Source organism: Semicossyphus pulcher, unplaced genomic scaffold (genome assembly GCF_022749685.1).
Source record: "Semicossyphus pulcher isolate SPU_LCO1_2020_fin unplaced genomic scaffold, fSemPul1.0.p SCAF_8, whole genome shotgun sequence".
In the NCBI taxonomy this organism is placed as follows: domain Eukaryota; kingdom Metazoa; phylum Chordata; class Actinopteri; order Labriformes; family Labridae; genus Semicossyphus; species Semicossyphus pulcher.
Window position 1 is genome coordinate 32202791 of NW_027211759.1, and position 20977 is coordinate 32223767.

The 20977-nt window shown below is 39.2% G+C and overlaps 1 protein-coding gene across 1 annotated transcript in view; it reads left to right on the forward strand.

Annotated features, from left to right (window-relative positions):
- The window catches only part of galnt18a (UDP-N-acetyl-alpha-D-galactosamine:polypeptide N-acetylgalactosaminyltransferase 18a), a 149489-nt gene that overhangs the window by 119143 nt on the left and 9369 nt on the right, over window positions 1-20977 (forward strand). The window contains exons 9-10 of the mRNA XM_069686514.1: window positions 4099-4194; window positions 15910-16074. Of these exons, the coding sequence (XP_069542615.1) occupies window positions 4099-4194; window positions 15910-16074 (261 nt within the window). The remainder of the gene's footprint in view (window positions 1-4098; window positions 4195-15909; window positions 16075-20977) is intronic.

Sequence of the window (20977 nt, forward strand, 5' to 3'; positions counted from 1 at the left end):
AATTATTTTGAAATAGAAAGCTCAGTTTAGCTCTAGTTTATGAAGAACTGTATGCAAACCCCCACAATATTTGTGACTGCAGTAGAGGATGGAGATGTAGTGGGATGCAGCGAGTGAAAGGAGGTAGAGTTAGTCAGTGAACATAGTGGGTGGGATGACTGGGCACCATTAAGCAGATGCAGGAAAAAGGCTTTTTCCGAGCTGTATGAAAGATATTAGTAGAAAATGAAGGTCTTCTCTCCTTTCCTTCAGCAGAAAGTCCAAATAGACCACCACAGTTTAGTATGAGTGTTGACCCAGGGGAGATGCCGCCAGTAAAGCTTTCCATTCATCATGAGATATTCATTTTGCTAACATTTATGATGAATGGTAAGCAGGCCTGGGCTCTGACAACATAGCTCCAATAGATAAACAGCGTTTTCCTTTCAAATTACTGCTTTCTAAAGGTCACTTGCATTGAAGACTCAGGAAGGCTCATAATGCTGTGGAGGCAAAGCTGTAGAACATGAATCTCAGAAAGCTGAACTTTTACCACAACACTCCTCAACCTTTCAGAGACAGCTCCCACATTCACGCTTTCTAAATGCATGTGTTCAAGTAACTGTGGTCACGGAAATAACTACAATCTTGACAACACTGCACTATAGCTGATAAATAACATTTATTCATTAAGATTATAACCTAATTGTAGTTATAATCTGAAAGGGGTTGCTATAGCAGTGACAAAGCAACAGAGAATCTTCCTCTGACTCTGCTGCTTTATTTGTTTGAAACGGTTTTATAGCACATTCACTGATTGGTTTAGTATCACCGCTCTTATCACTTTGTTTCCAGCAGCACTAAGCAACAGTTTCCTGGTAGAAAATGCTCTGATAAACCCGCAGTAAAATACCTGCCCAGCACCAAACATCACACAGACAAAGCTTGCAATTCAGGAGAGAACAGCATTAAGCAGCAAAAGGACCTGATATTTTTCTCCAGTGGAGACACGAAGAGAGCAGAAATGCTGGAGAAAATGGAGTCATGTCATGACTTCAATCTGATTATGAAATTGCTGCCTGCTTTATAACTTTAAGTCCTCTTGCTATGTTTGTTATAAGTGAGTGCAAACAGGAACCACCCCAGAACTAAAATGCAACAATGAAATATGTTTTTACCATTGTTCCTTGTACCCTTGTGAATCTCCTTTTAGCTTTGTTTTTGTCTCCTCCAACTCCAACTGAGGGAAATAATATATGACTTTTGTTGCAAAATGCTCCACTGTTTTCCCTGGTCACTGTATTTCTCTGTTCTTTGTATGGAGCATGGCATGCAGTGTGTTTTTTTTTAGAATTTTTTTGTTGCTAAACACACAGCTGCCTGCTTAGTCTGACACCCCACTGATGGGAATGTTGGAAGTGAAAGAACACAATGGAATGTATAAAGGTTGTGTATAATTTGAGAGTTCTGTGATGAAGCTCTGTGTTTAGAAGGAGATAGCAGTTATCCACAAAAGTGGTATAATTCTTCCATTCTAACTTTTGTGTGGAGAAACAGCACATCATATTTTTTTTGGGTTAGCAGACTCCTTCCATCTCAAGCAGCACTTGTGACATCTGACCTTCTCTTCAAAGTGCCTGTCACAACCTGCAGACAGAACAGGAGGCATTTATAGACTGAAGGAATTTTTTTATTGTACTCAGAAAAGTTTAAGACCTAGACCCTTTTTCTTGTGTTCACACAGCAAGAACTGGTAAATGTTTCAGTTTATAGTGGCTCTTTTAACTCCTCAAAGGAAGAGAAAGGAAAGAGAAAGGCCCAGACGTAAGTGTACTTTGACCTGTTGAACATAAAACACATCTTTAAAAGACCATGCAATAGCTCATTACAGAAGCCTTAAAATAATTAGTACAGCAAATGAATCAGTAAAGTCTTCATCTGCTGATATCTTCTGCAACTCAGTAATAACCCATTTCATACTACAAACATACACTGCTTATGTTGTCGTTGTAAGTCGCTCATTGCTATACCAACCACAGGCCAGCTCATTTCGATTCCCACACCTACTGTCGGCTTGAAAGCACATTGGAGGTAAAGCTCTGAAGGTATGTAGTTCTTGGGGAAGCACCCCAGTAGGGATCCCAAAACTGAAATCAACTCTACCTTGGGCAGGAAAGAAACAAGATTCTGGTGAGCCACAATGTTGTGAATAACATCCTCCAATATGTGTAGGCTATACATTCCAAATATATATATATAAAAAATGTAAGATTCTTTTTTTGTCCTTTCATGCCTTTATTGAGTGAGAAGATAGTGGATCGTGTTAGAGACGGGGGAGGAATGTGGAGGATGACACGCAGTGGGGGGCCGAGGGTGGGAGTTGAGCCCGGGGCCGCCGCATCGAGGACTCTAGCCTTTGTAAATGGGCCACACGATTTAACCACTGAGCTAAACCGGCCCCCCAATGTCAGGCTGTATAATATGTAAACCACTTGAACATCACATTTTTTTCAACGTAACATACCACCAGAAAGAATCAAATGTGTCTTTTAAAGGATCATTCCCATTTATTACAACCTGGTTTGGGTTTGGTTTTCAGTTATCAGTTACGAATGTGTTGTACTAACTAAGTTTTAGGCTGACTTCATAACATCTGTTCGGGGACCATTGTTAAAACCAGCCTCTCTGCTAATTTTGGTACATTTACAACAGTGTTTACTCATGAGCAAGTAAAAAAAAATGCAGATGTTCCCTATGTTTACTGTATATGTCCACTTCACCCTGCTTGAGCAAAGACAAACTTAAGTGCAGTGATTGTCCTGCGTTAATTAATGCATATTGTTCACTTAGTCTGAGATACTCTTTGGAATAGACCAAATTAAAAGAGTTACCTGCAATCCAAAAACTACACATGCCTTTCCTTATCAAAGTATTACTCTGCAGCTGCCAAAAAAAAGGTGAAGGGGAGTGTAAAGTGTTTGTATGACTTTCTCCTGGCAGGCAGTAATTAGCCTGCAGTGGTTCCATTTGTCTTCACTTTAGCCTCACAACTAGAGCCGTGTAGTGTATCACTCTGTCAAAATAGAGTAATTAATAATGCAGAGACAGAGAAGAAAAAAAGAGAGGGGAGAAAGGGACGCTGGGAGAAAGACAAACGCACTTGCCTGCTACATGAAGTATTTAGGAAGAGTCTGAAATCACATGTATAAATTAAATGTTATTTGCTATAAGGAATATTTAAACAAGTCTATAATATTCTTCCATCTGAGATTAGATACAAAAAAGATAGCTAGCTGAGGCGAGCCTCCAGGCCTTGGAAATGACCAGGTTTTGTTGTTGACCTTAAGTTTGAGTCTGTCACATTTTGGCACAGACTTGTTCCTACCTTTTTTCCCAGAAATATCATTTTTGGCTTCCTTTACCACTGAGCAGCTTCTATAGGATTAAAAAGTGTCTCTTATACTGTATTCAGTTCTCCTTGTTCTCTGTAAAAGCTAGGAAACAGCTAGCCTGACTCTGTGCAAAGGAAAAAACACCAGAGACCTAATTCCCCCCAACTATAACTACACCTAAAATTGTTGTTTCTACATTGTTAATGTGTGGGTATAACAAAAGTGACTGTGATTTTAGCAGCGACATAAGCACAGCTGTTATGTTGCATCAGTGTTTATGCTAATTTACTCTAAACTCTTGCTGATTTTAGTTCCTTACCGAGGAAAGGTGTGAGATTGATGTCAATCTTTTCATCTCACATTCAGAAATAAAAGTAGTAAGTGTGTTAAAGAAATATCTAACTATTCCTTCAAAGACCATAGCATAAAACCAGTTGCTATTGGTCATCAAATTTGAAAATAGTTTTGGAAACCAGAATAGTTTAGTTGTCTTCCTTCACTAGAGACAAACACAGTCAGACTAAAGCTGGGATTTTTTTTTATTTTGCCCATGTTTTTTGTTACAAAGAAAAAAAGTTTCTGAGCTCAGACAGCCTTAAATTGTGTTAAGTGAGAAGAGCATGCAAACTTCATGGTTAAATATGTGTATGAGCGAGAGGTGTTCTCCTACGTTTTACTTAATTCTCAACTTCTCTCCCACTCTGTTGTATCCTTTTTATATCTCCAGCTGAAGAACAGTCTCAGAGACAACCTGTGTTTGGACCAGGGACCGGATACAGACAATGTCCCCATCATGTACCTCTGTCATGGTATGACACCGCAGGTCAGTGGACTTTCATTAAGTTCTTATTTTTTGTCTTCTAGCTTTTCAGACAAACAAGCAACAAACAACAGTGATCACACAGAGAGATCTTTGGGCAGGTTGTCAGCAGTATAAATGATTGGACTCCTTTGTAATCTTTGTTGTTTTGAATTGTTTAGAGATAGAGAATTCAACAATTGCATAGTATTGCATTACAAGAGTTGGGTGAGTGATGTCTCTTTATTCTCTGTACAACAATAAGGCTACCGTATAAGAATAAATTCAGTATAGTTGTAAACATCAATCCACAAAAATATGATGAAATTAAGAACATTGTCATTGTAATTTGTGTTTTGTTTTTTTGGTCATTTGAAAGAAGCAGAAAAGCTACAAACACATTTACATTTTATCACTGAGTTAATGTGAATGTCGCAGACCAGGAGCAACATTAGCATTTATTAGGAGTTGAGTTTGTGTCACCTGATGAATGAAAGACTTTGTTTGGCCCAGTTTTCATCTCCATAAAGTCCTGGGATAGATGTTCCACTATGTTCCTAAGGTAGTTTTCAAACATCTTGTGCTTTCCTAAGCTGTGGTACAGTTGGTTTATCAGAGATATTTTGCTGAAAATGACTCCCTGCTGCAGGAAACAATGTTAATGATGTTCAGAACTGTTGGTCAAAAACCAAAATGTGCTTATAGATGCTAAGATGATAGATAGATATAGATGATAAGTGCTAAGCAGGGCTACAGTAAAATGCACTGCATAGCTTGTTGTAATTATCTGTATTATCACTACATGCAACTTATGTAGTTATTTAAATAGAAATATTTGTTAGTGCAGCTTTAAACATCACCAAGCCAAGAGGAAATTATACTGTTTGTATTTAGAGTTAATAATGTAGTGTAGTTTTTCAGAAATTGTACCGGCTCTCTGCTTATTGGAGCATCAGTTATCTTGAGCAGTGGGGTCCTGTTATTTACATAAATGAAAAAGTCACATTTCCATAATGAGCTAATTAGAGCAGAGAGCCAGAAGGAAATGTAATAAAGAGCGAATATATCACCTTGCTATAATAGTGCTACTTTATAACGGTCTGTTTTTCTTGTAGAGTGAAACTTTTTAGCATTTGCAGCTGAAATATCTGAAAAGTAATTCCAGAGTCACTGAGGCCAAACAACAACTCTATCAGCCTGCTGCGGATTAAAGGCCATTTACGTCTAAGGGGCAGTAAATTCTGCACTCATTGCTCCTTAAATGGAGGCACGGAGGAAAAAAGAAAAAAACTTTGAAGGCCAAGGGAGTGTGACTGTGTATTTCCCCTTTTCACTGAAGTGCTCTGTAGCTTGACAAAATTAAAAATTCATATTTTACAGTCCTCATTATACCCCGGCTGTCATAAAAGGGCTCAAATAATCAGAACTAGACTCCTCTACAAACCCAGCCCGGCATCTGGAAGAGCTTTCTGAGGACACTGCAAGCCTCCCCTCCATTGTCTGTAGAGTTAATGGCTTTGACCGGAGTCTTGATGTCGGAATCCAACTTTTTGTCTGGGTCATACTCAGCAATCTGCCGTCAGCTGCCGAAACAGCTGTGTTGGCTTTTCTCTGTGTCTCTCCTGTCTTTTTGATTTCACATTTCCTCTCTCCTGGAGACAGCACGATCAGCAGGTGCTGATAAACAGACTGAGTGGAAGTGAAGCAGTTTTATCTCCTTCACTGTCTTATTTATTTGTTTTCAAACACAACAAACTGAGATGAGATAGAGGGTCATCAGCTTTATTTATTTACACTAAAAAGCTCAATTCTTTGTGTGCTAGTTTTGCTTAAACTGTATGTGAAACTTTAGAAACACCTTCCTAAACCTTTTTGCATTCACAATGTGAATTTGGCAAATGTGAATGAAAATAGCCGGTAAATGTCCGCCTGTAGCGCACATTGCCCTCAGTCAGCAGCACCTAAAGTGAGGACTGAGTTTATTCCGCCTCATATTTTGAGACATAAGCAAGTAAAAAGGCAATCATTCTCTTTTCCAGTCACTCAGCGAGCAGATATTTAGCTGCACAGATCTCAAAGGCAGAGCGAATGAAAAGATGATTTGTTTATGCCTATTTGTGAAGGAATTGCAGCTTAAAAGACTTCTAGCAAGCTATAATTTACCCGCTTACACGCCTCCAGATAACGGGGGTATTTTGGGCTTTACTAAGTCAAGATAGCAGCAGAATAAACAGTGCAGGATCAGCAGGGGGAACTAATCACTTTTTAAACAGGAGATATTTGAGCTGAATCAGAGGAGCATAAACATACATTACACTGCACATATAATGAAGGTTGTACCTGCCGCAGCAATCACAGAGGGATTAGAAATGTTAGTATGTAATGAATGAATAGATAAATCCATGATCACTCTGGTAATGGATATCTTCACACACATTCATGCATAATAGATGTCTCTTCCATTAGCCTAATGAAATTGCAGGCCTCAGTGACCAACCCTGCTCTTACTGACACATGGTAAAAAAAAAAAAAAAAATCTATTGCAACTTCCAAAACCAATATATTGATCTTGAAATCATTGATGAAGGCCAAGGAGAGGGTTAAAGGGTTCAGAGACATCAGCCATAAACAGCCCGCAGATGTAGAGTGAAAAGCAGCACGAACCGTTTCATAACCGACATCAAAGAGTCATATATTCTTCTGGTCTTCTATCATGCTTTTATCACTTTTCATTTTTTATTCTTTATTCATGTGGAGTATCTTTTGTAATTTTATTCCCTCTGGTCCTTCTTATTCCCCCTCCAGATCCTTTTATTCTGATTCGTCCAATCCTTTAGATTACCTCTGAGTCCTCTTCTTTCTGAACACAACCTTTTTGTGTGTGTGTGTGTGTGTATGTGTGTGTGTGTGTGTCTGTGTGTGTGTGTGTGTGTGTGTGTGTCCAATGGGAAGGATGGTTATGGCTTTGAATAACTGATGAACTGTTGAATGTCAATGATGCATAACGTTACTCAATTTCCCTTTCAGCCAGTGGACACAGATGAGGAGCAGAAAGATGTGCAGAGGAGGATGACAGAGAGAGAGAGAGAGAGAGAGAGAGAGAGACTTAGACTTAGACTTAGACTCAACTTTATTGATCCCTTTGGGATGACTCCCTCTGGGAAATTCAGTCTCCAGCAGCTTATACAGTACAATACAATAGGAAAGAATCAGCACACAGAGGGTTAAAAAAATAAAGATCAAAATATATATATCTATCGATATATATATATATATATATATAAAAAAAGTACAAAATTAGATAACAAAATATATAAAATATACACTCTTAGAAAATGTACAAGTAAACAGTGGGTAATAGTTCAATTAAACTAAATTAGGTTATTGCACTGTGGTATTAGGTTATTGCACTGTGGTGAGAGATTATTGCACATTGACAGATTTTTATTGCACATATGACCCTTTGAGAAATAAATAATATTACTATTGAATAAAAGAAGTTAACTACTATTAACTTTGTGAGCTGAATTAGTGGCTACCGCTTGTGAGAGAGTCTGTCCCTGTTACCTCCTCCCCCTAAGTGAGGAGTTGTACAGCCTAGAGAGCCCCAGAGAGAGACTAACACACTTTGATTGAGAGGAATATACCAGTGAGGTTTTTACTGTAAATAGAAACTTTCCACTGGCGAAATGTTGACCTTAAAGGTAACAGTGGAGACAAACCTGTACACTAGTTGAAACCTACAGACTGAACAAAACCTTACATACAGATCATTTATGCAACTTTCATCCAACCCTGCTCCTGAAGAGCTACCTTCCTGCATGTTTTAGGTTTCTCCGTTCTCTAACACACCAGATTTAAATGATCTGCTTGTTATCAACCAACTGAAGCAGCTCAGGGGATTGATCACAAGCAAAACATTCGAATCAGGTGTGTTACAGAACGGAGAAACCTAAAGCATGCAGGAAGGTAGCTCTCCAGGAGCAGGGTTGGAGACCCCTGCTATACACACACTGTGACTAGTCAGTATTCACTGTGGGCAACCTGCAAATCTCATAAAGAACAATTGTCTTGTGCTCTTGTACCAAAACAAATGAGCACAGAAACAAACAGCTTGAGTAACATTTGCCAAATAGTGATAAATCTTTAATTAAATGTTGCAGAGGTCGTCTTTCTCTTGCCAGAGTTCAGTCAGTTTTTCCTCCATTTCAGTGGACAAGTGCACTCCAGGCATTTTAAACAATTTCCATATTGAAGAACTTGCATGAATTTATTAAAGACTACTTTAGAACAAGCAAAAAATAGGCACTGATTTGCCATCCTCATATTACCTTATGGAGCCATTGCTGTGCTTTAGGCTGACATCCTGCACTGGTGGCCTTCACCACAGAAGCTGACTCATTGCTGTGGTCCAGTTCAGCATTATTACTGGCTCTGCACACATCCTTCATTCCTTATAGAAAGAAACCTGTCCCTGCATCACATTTGGCAATTTTCGCAAAATGAATGTGTCTGGTGAATAAGGGGCTAATTTCAGGCCAATACAATGCTGTGGGTGACAATATTTATTTGACAAAATGGTGAGAAATTGCAGTGGAAGCTAAGGAGGTAATAGAAATCTGATCTGTGCCTCAATATTGGTGCAGCCCTGCTAAGAAGATTGGTTTGTGGCTGGATCAATAAAGTCTGAAAATTAAACCTTTGAGGCTGTTTACCAGAGCAGCATTCATGAGTGTGTATGTGTGTGATGCTCATATTTCTAACTCTGTGAGGACATATTTGACTCTTGAGAAATGGGGACACTCTGATCACTCTTTGGTTCTTTTTTTAGGGCTATTTTATGCCTCGATCTTCAGGATAAGCCATGTCATGCTGATATGCCATGAAAGATTAAAGCTATGGATTAAATGTAGCGAATGAGAGTGCTCTCAAATATAGTAGATGCCTGGCTGTCGACACAGCAGAATGACCAGGATATTGAACTTGTAAGTAGGTGTAGGCAGAAATAAACAAGCTGCAGGAAATCGTGTTGCAGAATCTGATGTTTATAAGAGTCGGGGAGAAAAATAGTCAGGCTTGGATAAAGAGAAACCAAGAAGCAGAACAAGGTTAATCAAAGATTAAGTGCAACACAGCCTTGCCACCTGGGAGAGGGGTAGGCTTTTCTCCAACACTGACTTTTCCTACTTTACACAGACTAAGGAGGACATTGATTTATGATTGTGGGAAAAGTTGGTTGTGTATTAATGATTTAAAATAGTTATTTCACCAGGGAGTCGGTTTTATACAAAGGAAACAGAAAGGAAACCAATTACCAAACTTTAAAAACTTTTGACAAATACTTTGAATGTTTGTGTCAGACAAAAGAACCCAATTACTGGACTTTCCAAAACTTTAACCTTCGACAAAATTGATCATTGAGAACGTGTTTGTGTGTGTCTATTCATCAGCAGGAAAGAAAGACATTTACAGCCTCCCTTTGGGATCTAACGCCATCTCTCCGCTTTATAGGATCTTATTGCAAGGTGTAAATTTACATTGTGGTTTTACTTTTACTACAAACAATTCAAAAGGCGTCACAACCAGTAGTAAAATGGAGATATTACACTGGCCGTCATTGCACTGAAGTCATCCATTTCCAAAATCATTATCTGTAAGCCTCTCTCCAATCTGATCAGTGCAGGATACCCCGTAATGAGCTCCCTCTCTCTCTTTCTCTCTGAATGAGTGTGTGAGCTGCATAGTAGTAAGAACACTAAAGTTTTTTTTCCACTGTGTTCGTTATCTGCATCTTTAAATAATAGCTTTTCTGGAGTTAACCTCATTGTGTGCTCTATCTCTTAAACTGTCCTCCTCTAAATCTTTCTGCTCCACTTGTCCAGATGAACCTCTTCATTATGCACTGAGACAACTTTGCATCTGTTAAGTGTGTGTGTGTGTGTGTGTGTGTGTGTGTGTGTGTGTGTGTGTGTGTGTGTGTGTGTGCGTGTGCGTGTGTGTTTGTGTGTTTGTGTGTTTGTGTTGTCCTCTCGCCACCAGAACAGATGGTTGAGGGAAACACCAGTGATTAGCCTGTCAGACAACATCCCTTGCTGTCAGTAATAAGCCTTCGTTAGAGCTGGTAGTCGTGTTGCTGATGTTGCATGTTCAGCAACATTAGGGGTCCACAGTATTATTATATTTGGGGTTGGGGGGGGGGGGCTGGGCGCTTTGCAATGATTTTTGCATTAATGTAAGAGCCATGTATGCATTGTGCAGCTTCCTATAAAGGGACTGCATTTAATTAGGGAGACATTTGCATTCAGGTTGCATGCATGTGAGGCATACAGTGTTTTCACGGTGTAATGGCTTCTGCGGTTAGTCTGGCTGTGACTCCAAATTGATAAAGTTATAAACTTGCAACAAACAGGTTTATGTCTGGACATTGTAATTTGTTTATGTGTTAGACATATGTAAGTTAATTGCCACCATTGTAACACCTCAGTGAGTAATGGAAAACAACTAAGTGAAATGTGATGACTTTTACATTACAAAATGTTACATCTGTACTGATTTATACTGTCCATTTTGAATCTCACTCATATTTGTCCTGTTATGATTCTCATTAGATCATCAAAGATATTATTAAGACATCAATGAACAGAGATGTGGACTTGAGTCATGGTGACTTGGACTCGAGTCGATTCGAGTCACTGTTTTGATGACTTGGGACTTGACAAAAAATAAATGACTTGAGACTCGACTTGGACTTGCAAGTTAAAGACTTGACTTGACTTGAGGCATGATGACTCAGATTTGGGCCTGTTTTCTTAATCCCACTCCCTTTGGATATCTGACCACTCCCGCCAGCTCCCACAAAGGTTCTGACCATTCCCGCCCGCATGATAGATTCCACTGATTTTGTCTTCTCCTGTCCCACAGGGGATAAATGTTATTGTATTTTTTTAGTATTAATAAAGAGAGGCGCAACGCAACTGGTGATGCCAGAAGACAAGGAAAAGCGCACAGACCAAAAACAGCCTGAGAACGACACAAAGCTCTCCATCATGCGTGCTCATTCTGATGCACACTCTCTCTAATACACGTAGAAACACACACACACACACAGAACTGAGAGGTTAATTCATTACAAATCTCAAACATAACTACCTGTGGCACTGACAATCATGCGCGTCTCTCTTGTTTCTGCTGGGCAGTGGGATTGCTTCAGTGGTTTTAACATTAATAAATTGTACAGTCATGTTGGCAGAGAGAAGAGAGCTTGTGAACAATCTGGTCACCTGGTGTTTCTTCTTAATACAATTATTTTATTTCAAGACAGTGTGATCATTTACATACATGAAGGGACTCATTTCTATATTTTTTACAAGTTTGAATGTTAGCTGTTAAATATAAAACGATATAATTCAATGTTGTCAAGTTTCTCTTTAACTATCACGTATGTATTTGTCTGTTTGACGTTGAAGTCTAGCTGTCAGTATTTCGCTGTTTGAAAGTGATGGGGAGGGAATATTACATAAATAAGGTATTTGTTTTTGCTTTGATTACATTTATTTAATTGAATATCAATAATTATAATACAGATACAATTCATTGTCATTCTTTTTGAACAGGTTATATAAATTGGCCAATATAATCATTTTTAGACGAGCCACTAATATTATGCCTTTTCTCTTTATAAAGACCGGACACTACAGGTAAGAGTGCTGGATCTAGGTGGAAAAAAAGTGACTTGACTTGGGACTTGACTTGCCTTGACTTGCCCAAGAAAAAAATACTCGAGACTTGCTTGAGACTTGGATCAAATGACTTGAGCAAAGATGACTTGGTCACAACACTATCAATGAAAATTATAGTTTGTAGTCTAGTTTACTTTGCAGCAACACAACAAAAGCTGTACCTTTTGTTATTCATTTTCTTTTTAAACTAGTTTTTCTACTCCTTAACTTTTGTCACTGAACAACACCAGGCAGGACTGGCAAAGTTAATCATCCTTATAATGCATACCAGTATTCATTAGAGGCTAGGGGGGAAGTATATTTTCTTTAGAATGCCAATTTAAATTTTTTTAGTCATCTAATGATATCATCTAATTTTTCATGATAACCTCTTTACCTTTCAAAAATCACCACCAAATGTTTTCCATGGTGTGGAAAAATCTCAAAATCTAATGGAAAGAATGTCATGCCATTTTCTCCTGCTTCCTCTTGGATGAATCTATGAGGGCTTTATGAATAGCATAATTGTCAGTTTGTAGTGTTTAGTATGTAACAATACCTCCAAGGGCCTCTGGATTTTTAGTCTGACAGGCCAACTGTGGTCCTCTGTTGGGAGACGATCTCATCATGCAGCCCAAGTTGTCGTTAAACGATAAATTGGTAAGATTTGACAACAGATTTGATCACTAAACAGCAAGTTTTTTCTTCGCCTTCACAAAGAGTCCCCTCAGATCTAAAAGTCATCCTTTAAAGGCAGACAGAAACGATATAAAATCAGCCTAGCTTATGGGCTTTCTTCTGTCCATGCTCGTTAATGTGTACATCTGTCAGGAGAGATTGCTATCTGTCTAACACAGCACTCCGCTAATCCTTCTATTAGAGGCTTTAAGACGCCGCAACAAGAGAGGAGATAGCATTAAGCCCTCTGTTGGAAGCTGAGCATCAATCTATTGACAGATGCAAGTTTAATCGCCCTTATTAGCACACATGCACATACACAGAGATTTTGTCATTTGTAAGCATTCGCACATACTCAGCTCAGTCATACACATATGCACGCTCATGCACACATCAATCTGTTCTGTTGTCTGTCTAAACACCAGCTTAAAGGCTCTGTGGCTGGTTCACAGTTTGATAATGGCTCCCATCTAGAAATGTCCTGTTCCTGCAAGACGGTCATCACTCTCATCAATTACCTCCTCACAGCCTCCACTCAGTCCTCTGCAAACACACACACTCACAGAGCCTCAGCACACAGACGATGTTTCCGTTTGTTCAGTGCAGGACTATATGCTTTCTCTTTCTTTACACCTTGTTCTCAACTGTTTCTGCTTGTTTGGGTTTCATGTCGACCATGATCCTCTTCATTTGCTTTAGTGTTTGTGAATCTGTGTCTGATCTTCTGCTGTTCTGTCAAGGAAATACTTGTCTTATTTTATGGGTTGAATTTTAAACTATCAATCAATCAATCAAATTTTATTTGTATAGCGGCAAATCATAACCAGGGTTATCTCGAGACACTTTACAGAAAGAGCAGGTCTAGACCGACTCTTTATGTTATTTAAAGAGAGGCCCAACATGAATCACCATGAGTAGCACTTAGCAATTCGGCACATTGGCAGAAAAACGTCCTTTTAACAGGCAGAAACCTCGAGCAGAACCAGACTCATGTTGAACAGCCATCTGCCTCGACTGGGTGGGCCGAACATGGGATAGAAGGAGATGCAGGATAGAGACAGGCAAAGAGAGCAACAACAACATATGTTCTTGTTACCACAACAACATATGTCCTTGTTACATGAACAACAACAGACACATACTTATGGTTGCAATGCCAATAATAGTGGTAGACTAGGGTGAAGATTGGCTAAATAAATAAATAAATAAATAAATTAGCGAGAGAAGCAGAGTAATGATAAAGGCTGAGGTAATCGTAATTGTAACAGTTGAAGTCAACAGGTCTACTATTAGCATTAGCAGCAACAATAATGATACTATGGGGAAGGCTGATGTTAGTAGTTGTTGCAGTCGAGCAGGTCCACAGCAGCAGGTGGTCTGCAGCTACGATCCTCAGGAACCTTCAAGACAAGGGAGCACAAGAACTCCCGGGAAGATATGTGGTTAGTAATGTTAATGGGACCAGAAGATACAGAGTTAATGAGCTGCATTAATATGACAGAGAGAGAGAGAGAGAGAGAGAGAGAGAGAGAGAGAGAAGCTTGATGTGTCAGATCCCCCCGGCAGTCTAAACCTATAGCAGCATAACTATGGGCTAGTCCAAGCCTGAGCCAGGCCTAACTATAAGCTTTGTCAAAGAGGAAAGTTTTAAGTCTACTCTTAAAAGAAGAGAGGGTGTCTGCCTCCCGGACCTTGACTGGTAGATTGTTCCAGAGGAGGGGGGCCTGGTAATTGAAGGCTCTACCTCCAACACTACTCTTAGAGACTTTAGGTACCACAAGCAGGCCTGCATCCTGGGAGCGCAATGTTCCAGAGGGGTAATATGGCACTATGAGCTCTTTAAGATATGATGGTGCCTGACCATTAAGAGCTTTGTAAGTAAGAAGAAGGATTTTAAATTCTATTCTAGATTTTACAGGAAGCCAGTGCAGAGAGGCTAATACAGGAGAGATGTGATCTCTCTTCCTAGTTCTTGTCAGCACACGTGCTGCAGCATTTTGTACCAGCTGCAGAGTTTTTAGTGACTTATTAGGGCAGCCTGATAGTAACGAGTTACAATAATCCAACCTGGAAGTAACGAATGCATGGACTAGTTTTTCTGCATCGTTTTGAGACAAGATGTGTCTGATTTTTGCTATGTTGTGAAGATGAAAGAAGGCTGTCCTTGATATTTGTTTTATGTGGGAGATGAAGGACATATCCTGATCAAAACTACTTAAGGTGTGTTTGATTTACCCCACTAGACATTTTGCAGGCTTCAAAACTGGGCCAACATTTGCATTTATTACCATTTCCTCGTGTTTTGTTTAGTTTTTTTCATGTATGCAGCATTTCCTTCTCTTATATTTAGCCAGGATTTACTTACCATTCCTGACCTCTCTCCTCCCCCTTCATCTTTTTCTGCTGAGTATCTTCTCCTCCCTTTTTTCTTGCTTTCTGTTTTTCCTCTTAATTAGACCAGTTACAGGTGGTCTGTTTATTTCTTGCCACATTAAAAGTGAGAATGATATTTAGAAAACCTGGCAAATTTTGCAGGTGAAGTATAAGAAAATACACTTAACATTCAGAAATTTTGCCACTTACTGTACCCTACTCTCTGCTGCTTTCAACCAAGCTTGTTCTGAAGAAAGGTAAGGCTTAGCTTGCAAAGTTGCTTTATTATGAAATAAAGAAGCAACTGCGGTCTCAGTTTTGGTGAAGAAAGGAGAGAATCCCCTAGAGCATGAAAAACATGTTTGTGCCAAAGATGCTTGGTACAAATTAATAAAAAAAGTCACTGATTGCAAAGTTAAGCAATCTTGTTATCAGTAAAGGGGTACCACAGAGGTCTATTCATGAACCATCACTGTTTACATTGTGTTCTTTTTAAGCTGTACTTGAACACAATACTGTAACATACATAGTTTTTTTTCTTCTAATAAACTAATAATAAGTTACATTCATAAATGATGGAAAAGCATCATTGCTTAATTCAGTTCACTCAGGGGTTTAGTAGCTGTAGCCCAACTCGGTCTAGTATGACCATTAGCTTTATGACGCTAATGTTCAGTTATGTTAGCAAACGTTTATTACATATTGCTAACTGACTTTACTGAGTAAATTTCTGACTTAAATCGTGTATACTTCTGATGCTGTTAGACTGACTCACACCTTGATTTTGTGAATTATACAATATGCATTAAAAAGATGATGAAAGCCACCTGGGAACATTGATGTTTTCATACAGCTTAAGAGAAAGTAGTTTTACTTTCAGGGACTAATGATGAAAGGAGGCTCTCGAAGGCCTTCATCAAACTACATCTGAAAGTTCTCTCTGTTGATATCTGCGTTTGTTTCCCAACAGAACGTGTACTACACCAGCTCTCAGCAGCTTCACCTGGGAGTGCTGAGTCCTACGATCGACGATGATGACAATAAGTGTCTGGTGGACGTGAACAGCAGACCCAGGCTGCTGGAGTGCAGCTACGCAGCTACCAAACACATGAAGCTCACCTGGACGTTCACTCAGGTAAACCACTCTTTACAGCTAGACTGTTCATGCATCAAGTTCCCCTATAATTTTGTTTTTATTAGTTTGCTAACTGGAACCCTGCTTTAAGCCACAATATTCTCTCCTTCCCGTCAAACTGCTGGTTGGCAGGGCATTTTTTTCAGTTCAATTGAAAGGGATTTGTTCTTCTTCCCCTCTACTTTGCTTCTGAGTGTTAGAGGCTCCTCTTCTGGTCTTAACAGAGCATGGATCATTCTTTTGCTTTTTCATGTGATAGACGTTTTGCAAGCACATCTTCCTCGGTTGGATAATGAGCTTTCACACATCCCCAGTTTCTGACTTTTAACAACCCTCAGTCTTATTTTTAATCTTCACACTTTTAATGTTGTCTTTAAATGTGACAGATAAGTAGAGGGAGTCGGATAATTAGTATAAAGAAGACGCTACTGTATTCGTGCCTGAGGCATCTCTGCGCTGTTTTTTGGTCCCAGACATCAGACTGAATAAGAGGCTTACTTAACTATCATTCACATCCTTCCTCTCTCTCCATTTCTCTCTTTCACTTACTGTCCAGTCTCCTCGGGGAACAATACCTCACCATCCTTCAGTTCTCCACTTTCCTCAGTATCTGTAGCTCCTGGGCCCACTGGCAGGAGAATCTGCCTCTAATTAGCATTTGCCAGAATCACAAATCTCACTCTAACTTATGTCAGAAGTCAAAGAGATGAAACCCATTACGCCCATCCCCATGGGGTTTCGGAGAGAAGCCCATTTTCTTCTTAGAAAAAGTTTGTTGGAGAAGTCATGTTAGGCCTGAGATGAACCGCTAGCCCTTTGAACAGAACAGATGAAATGTTAGATGTATAAAAGATTCAAAAAGAAGTTCAACATTTGACCAGATTTCTCAGGTCAAACTTGTTCCCTATTAGTGAACAAGACTGTAAAGTTCAGAGTTGGCAGACAGATATGCCAAATGGCAGCATTGGGTTAATCTCCGGCTCATCCTATACTGTTGAGTCCTATCTAACAACTGATCAAACTATAGCCTGCACATATTCTACTGAAAGTAAGTAAAGCCCTCATATCTATTCAAAACACATACTCTCACTTTAGGTGTTCGGATTGGTGTCTGTAAAGAAATGGTGGGCTCACAGTAGTGTATCACTTTTGATTCTGTAGCCACTGTTGGCTTCACTTCACTTTTGCAACTTGCCACGCTATCAGCCAACAAAGTAATAATGACCAACTTGTTAGCAAACAATGCCCTAAAGTAGTTGTACACTAAAGGCATTAGCATTAGCATTCTTTATAACTGACATTATTTGTTTCTGGCCCCCTAATGAATTTCATTGCAGCATTCGTTCATCGTTTAGCTCTTAAGATAATAAAAGATATTTTCGAGAAAGTTGCTATATTTTGTCTGTTACATCTGAGAGAAGGTTGATGATAGCTGCAGCCAGATTACAGGAGGATCTGGTGGATTAATAACCGATTTACTCCTCCTGACAATCTGGTTTGGGCCGTTGGTTGGTAACGATGTTCTATCGATTATCTGTAATGTGAGGGAACTGATCCTAGCCTCACTACAAGTTAGGTTTGCTGTTATCAGTTCCGGTACAGGTCCTCCTTGGAGATATTTTCTGGCCAAAAGATGCAACATATTTTGCAAAGACATTCAGGAGGAGAGAAGGAGATGGAGCCACTAACAGTGTTTCCAAACAATGGTTTACAGCCCTCTTAGGCTAACGTTAGCGAGCATAGGCATACTACTGTTGACAGAAATCAAAGAGGTAAAATCTTCCTCCAGTTCCTGCTGAAAAGAAAAGACAACCTGCGTTGACCGTGCTCAACCTAAACATCTTTTCACACAGACATCTTCTCAAGCCTAATGCGTAGTTTTTTCTCCATGCTAAGCGTCACTTTCTCTCTATATTGTGTGTGCATGTTTGAGATTAGTGAGATGTTTATATGCGCTGTGTACGTGATGCAACCAAATTATGAAATCAGTTAGGATTTAAAAACTCTTACAGTGTCAGCCCAAAAAAGTGACTAAATGGCTCCATTAGTGGTAATTTATTTTTACATTACACATAATAATTTGATCATTTGTTAATATTAAAAATCTTCTTTTTAATAACATTTGACACATAGACTTTATTTTACATTTTCAAGCCATTATGGACAAAGTCTGGAGTTTTCCATTGACCACTGCTGGTAAATTAAGCATCTTATTGTTTAACCAAGCAAATAATTAAGGACACTTACACTATTAACATGACTAATGACACATCCACTGATTTATGGAACCATTTTATAGATGATGTATGCAATGTCATTTATGCTAATCACAATGAGAGCAACCTTAGTACACTTCAACAGCAGTCAGATCAAACACCTCCCATTGCTTGCATTGTAACTGTTGATTGACTAACTCACCTCATATGTTTGTATGCTTGTATGTTGGTTATCAGTGAAGTTGTTAGCGTAGGAAGGCCATAAAGAGTGCGGGTTGAGGAGCTGATACAGATGAGAGAGGAAGGAGGCACAAAGAAGAAACAAACAGGTGGCAGACAAAGACGAAAAGTGTAGAGACAAAGGCAGCAGGAAAAAAGAGATGAGGACTCGAGACAGGCATTGTGGGAACCGAGGAGTGTAATAAATAGGGAAGAGTGGGAGAGAGAGGAGGGCTGGAGAGAAGTGAAGCGACAAAGAGAAGGAGCGATAGAGGAAGGCAGGCAGCGTTGTATGTAAAGCGGGCAGTCAGTGTTTGTGAATTATTGATAAGTAGATCTTTTACAATATTGAACTGAGTTTGACCCTGAGGGAGCGCTCATCAATACAGCGAATGAGGGAGGTAGAGGGAGAGGAGGAAAGGGAGAAAGGAACAAAAGTCTGCCCGAGAGCATGCCATATTTTCTCATATAGCAGGTAGTATTTTCTGACATCAGAGGATATTCTCATATTAGTTTTTTTTATTGTTGGCTGCTTTTGTTCGTCCCCTGATGGACACCACTTATCTGAAGGTCGCCCAATAAAAAGTTTCATTCTGCAAATGCTGAGCGCACTGATGCTGTTCATTAGATTCAGTACAGAACAAAGACAAGAGCAAAGAGCAGGAGTGCTTTCTGAGTGAGGACAGTTTGATTGCAGATGTATTCAAAGTTGAGACATCAAGAGAATCAGCGGTTCTTAGTATTGATCACGATACACTGTATAAATCCAAACTGAGTTGTGAAGAGCAGCTAATGAGAATGAAGCTGTCACAGTGCTTTGTCTTACAGGCTTTACTCAAGTGTTTTTACTATTTTTTTATGTATCATGTAGATAATCAGGTATTTTCTAGTATTGGACGGATGTTATTTAGATGACATTATTTATGAGAGATCTCACTGTAAAGTTTCTCTAATGTTGGATCATGTTCAGTTCATTATAATCAGTAATTCATAACTTCTCTCAGCTGAGCAGCTACTTTCTAAGAGGCTGTGAACTCTGCAAACACCCGCTCATGTTTTCTTTTCTCTCTGCGCACACAGCTGTGCTTTGATCCAATAACATTTTGAAACTTTTAATTGGAAGGCTGCGTCTGACTTTACCATCGATTTGGTGTTATTGACATATTTGTGTAGTACAAATATTACTTCCTGCTTGTGTTGAGTTATATGAAAGAACCTTTTGTGTTCAAATATTTAGAAAGTACAAAACTGATTTGCCATCTGGTTTTCAAGTCTGTGAAGTTCAGTATCTCAGAAGTATGTTTCTCTGCAGGATAAACTTCTTTTTTTTGTAATAGGTGTTTAGCAAGGCTGTTTTTTTTTCATCCAATCCAATCTACTTTATTTATATTGCATATTTTAAAAAGCAACAAAGTTTACTAAAGTGCTGAACGGTGAATTAAAAAGCAGAAATAAAAACACAGTAAAATACTCTAAACATAAAGTACACAGCACACAAGCACACAAGAAGACTGTAAAATACATTAAAACGCATTAAAATAAAAAGACAATGAAACGACAGAAAGACAGAGACAACACAACTGTCATGCTGGGTTAAAAGCCAAGTATAAAAATGACTTTTAAGAAGTGATTAACAGTTGGTAAGGTGGGGGCCATCCTAACGTAGGGGGTTAGGGTTAATTTGGGGGCCACTGCTGAAAGTGTGTGGTCACCACTCGTTTTTAGCCAGTCTGAGAAGCAACAAGAAAAAACCTCAAAGACCTCAAGGGGGTCAGAGGTCAGAGATGTACGGAGGTGCTAACTCATGCTACATAAAGCGCAAAGACACATAACTCATTGGTTTATAAATACATTTCTTTAAAGTCAGTACAAAAATCTATATAGAAAATAATTAGGAAGAAGATCAGTCACTTTCATCAACTTTCATTAAATTGCAGCAGCAGCTTCAGTCTGCACAGGATGCCTTCAGGCACAGCACTGCTGTGTAGTTCACATGTGCTTTGGCAGTGCTCAAAGCAAGAGCAAAAAAATCTATGGTTACACATATAAAACAGATGAAAACACTAAAAGCCCTATGGGTCCATGGGCTCCTTTGGGTACAGCTTACGTGTAAAGCAAGTTAGACTTGAACAGCTGCTGTGCCTCCTGTTTACACGAGCCACAACATTAATTAGATCAAAAACTAAAAGACACATCCCTCCCTTCCTGATAATAATGGCTCAAAAACGTCATAATGTGTTTAAAAACCAAGATACTTTATTTTTTCAGTCTAAAAATCTCAACGTGTTTCAAACTTTTATCTGAGTTACATTTGCACAGGCACTTGCTATTTGGTGCTCCAGGCTACATGCTCCTTGTCTTACGCATCACATCCTTCAAGGAGAAGGACTTGGGGATTGAGCGTCTGGCTGACAGATTGCCTGACTTGCCGGCCAACCTGCTGCCTGGCTGTCTGATGGCTTTCTGGC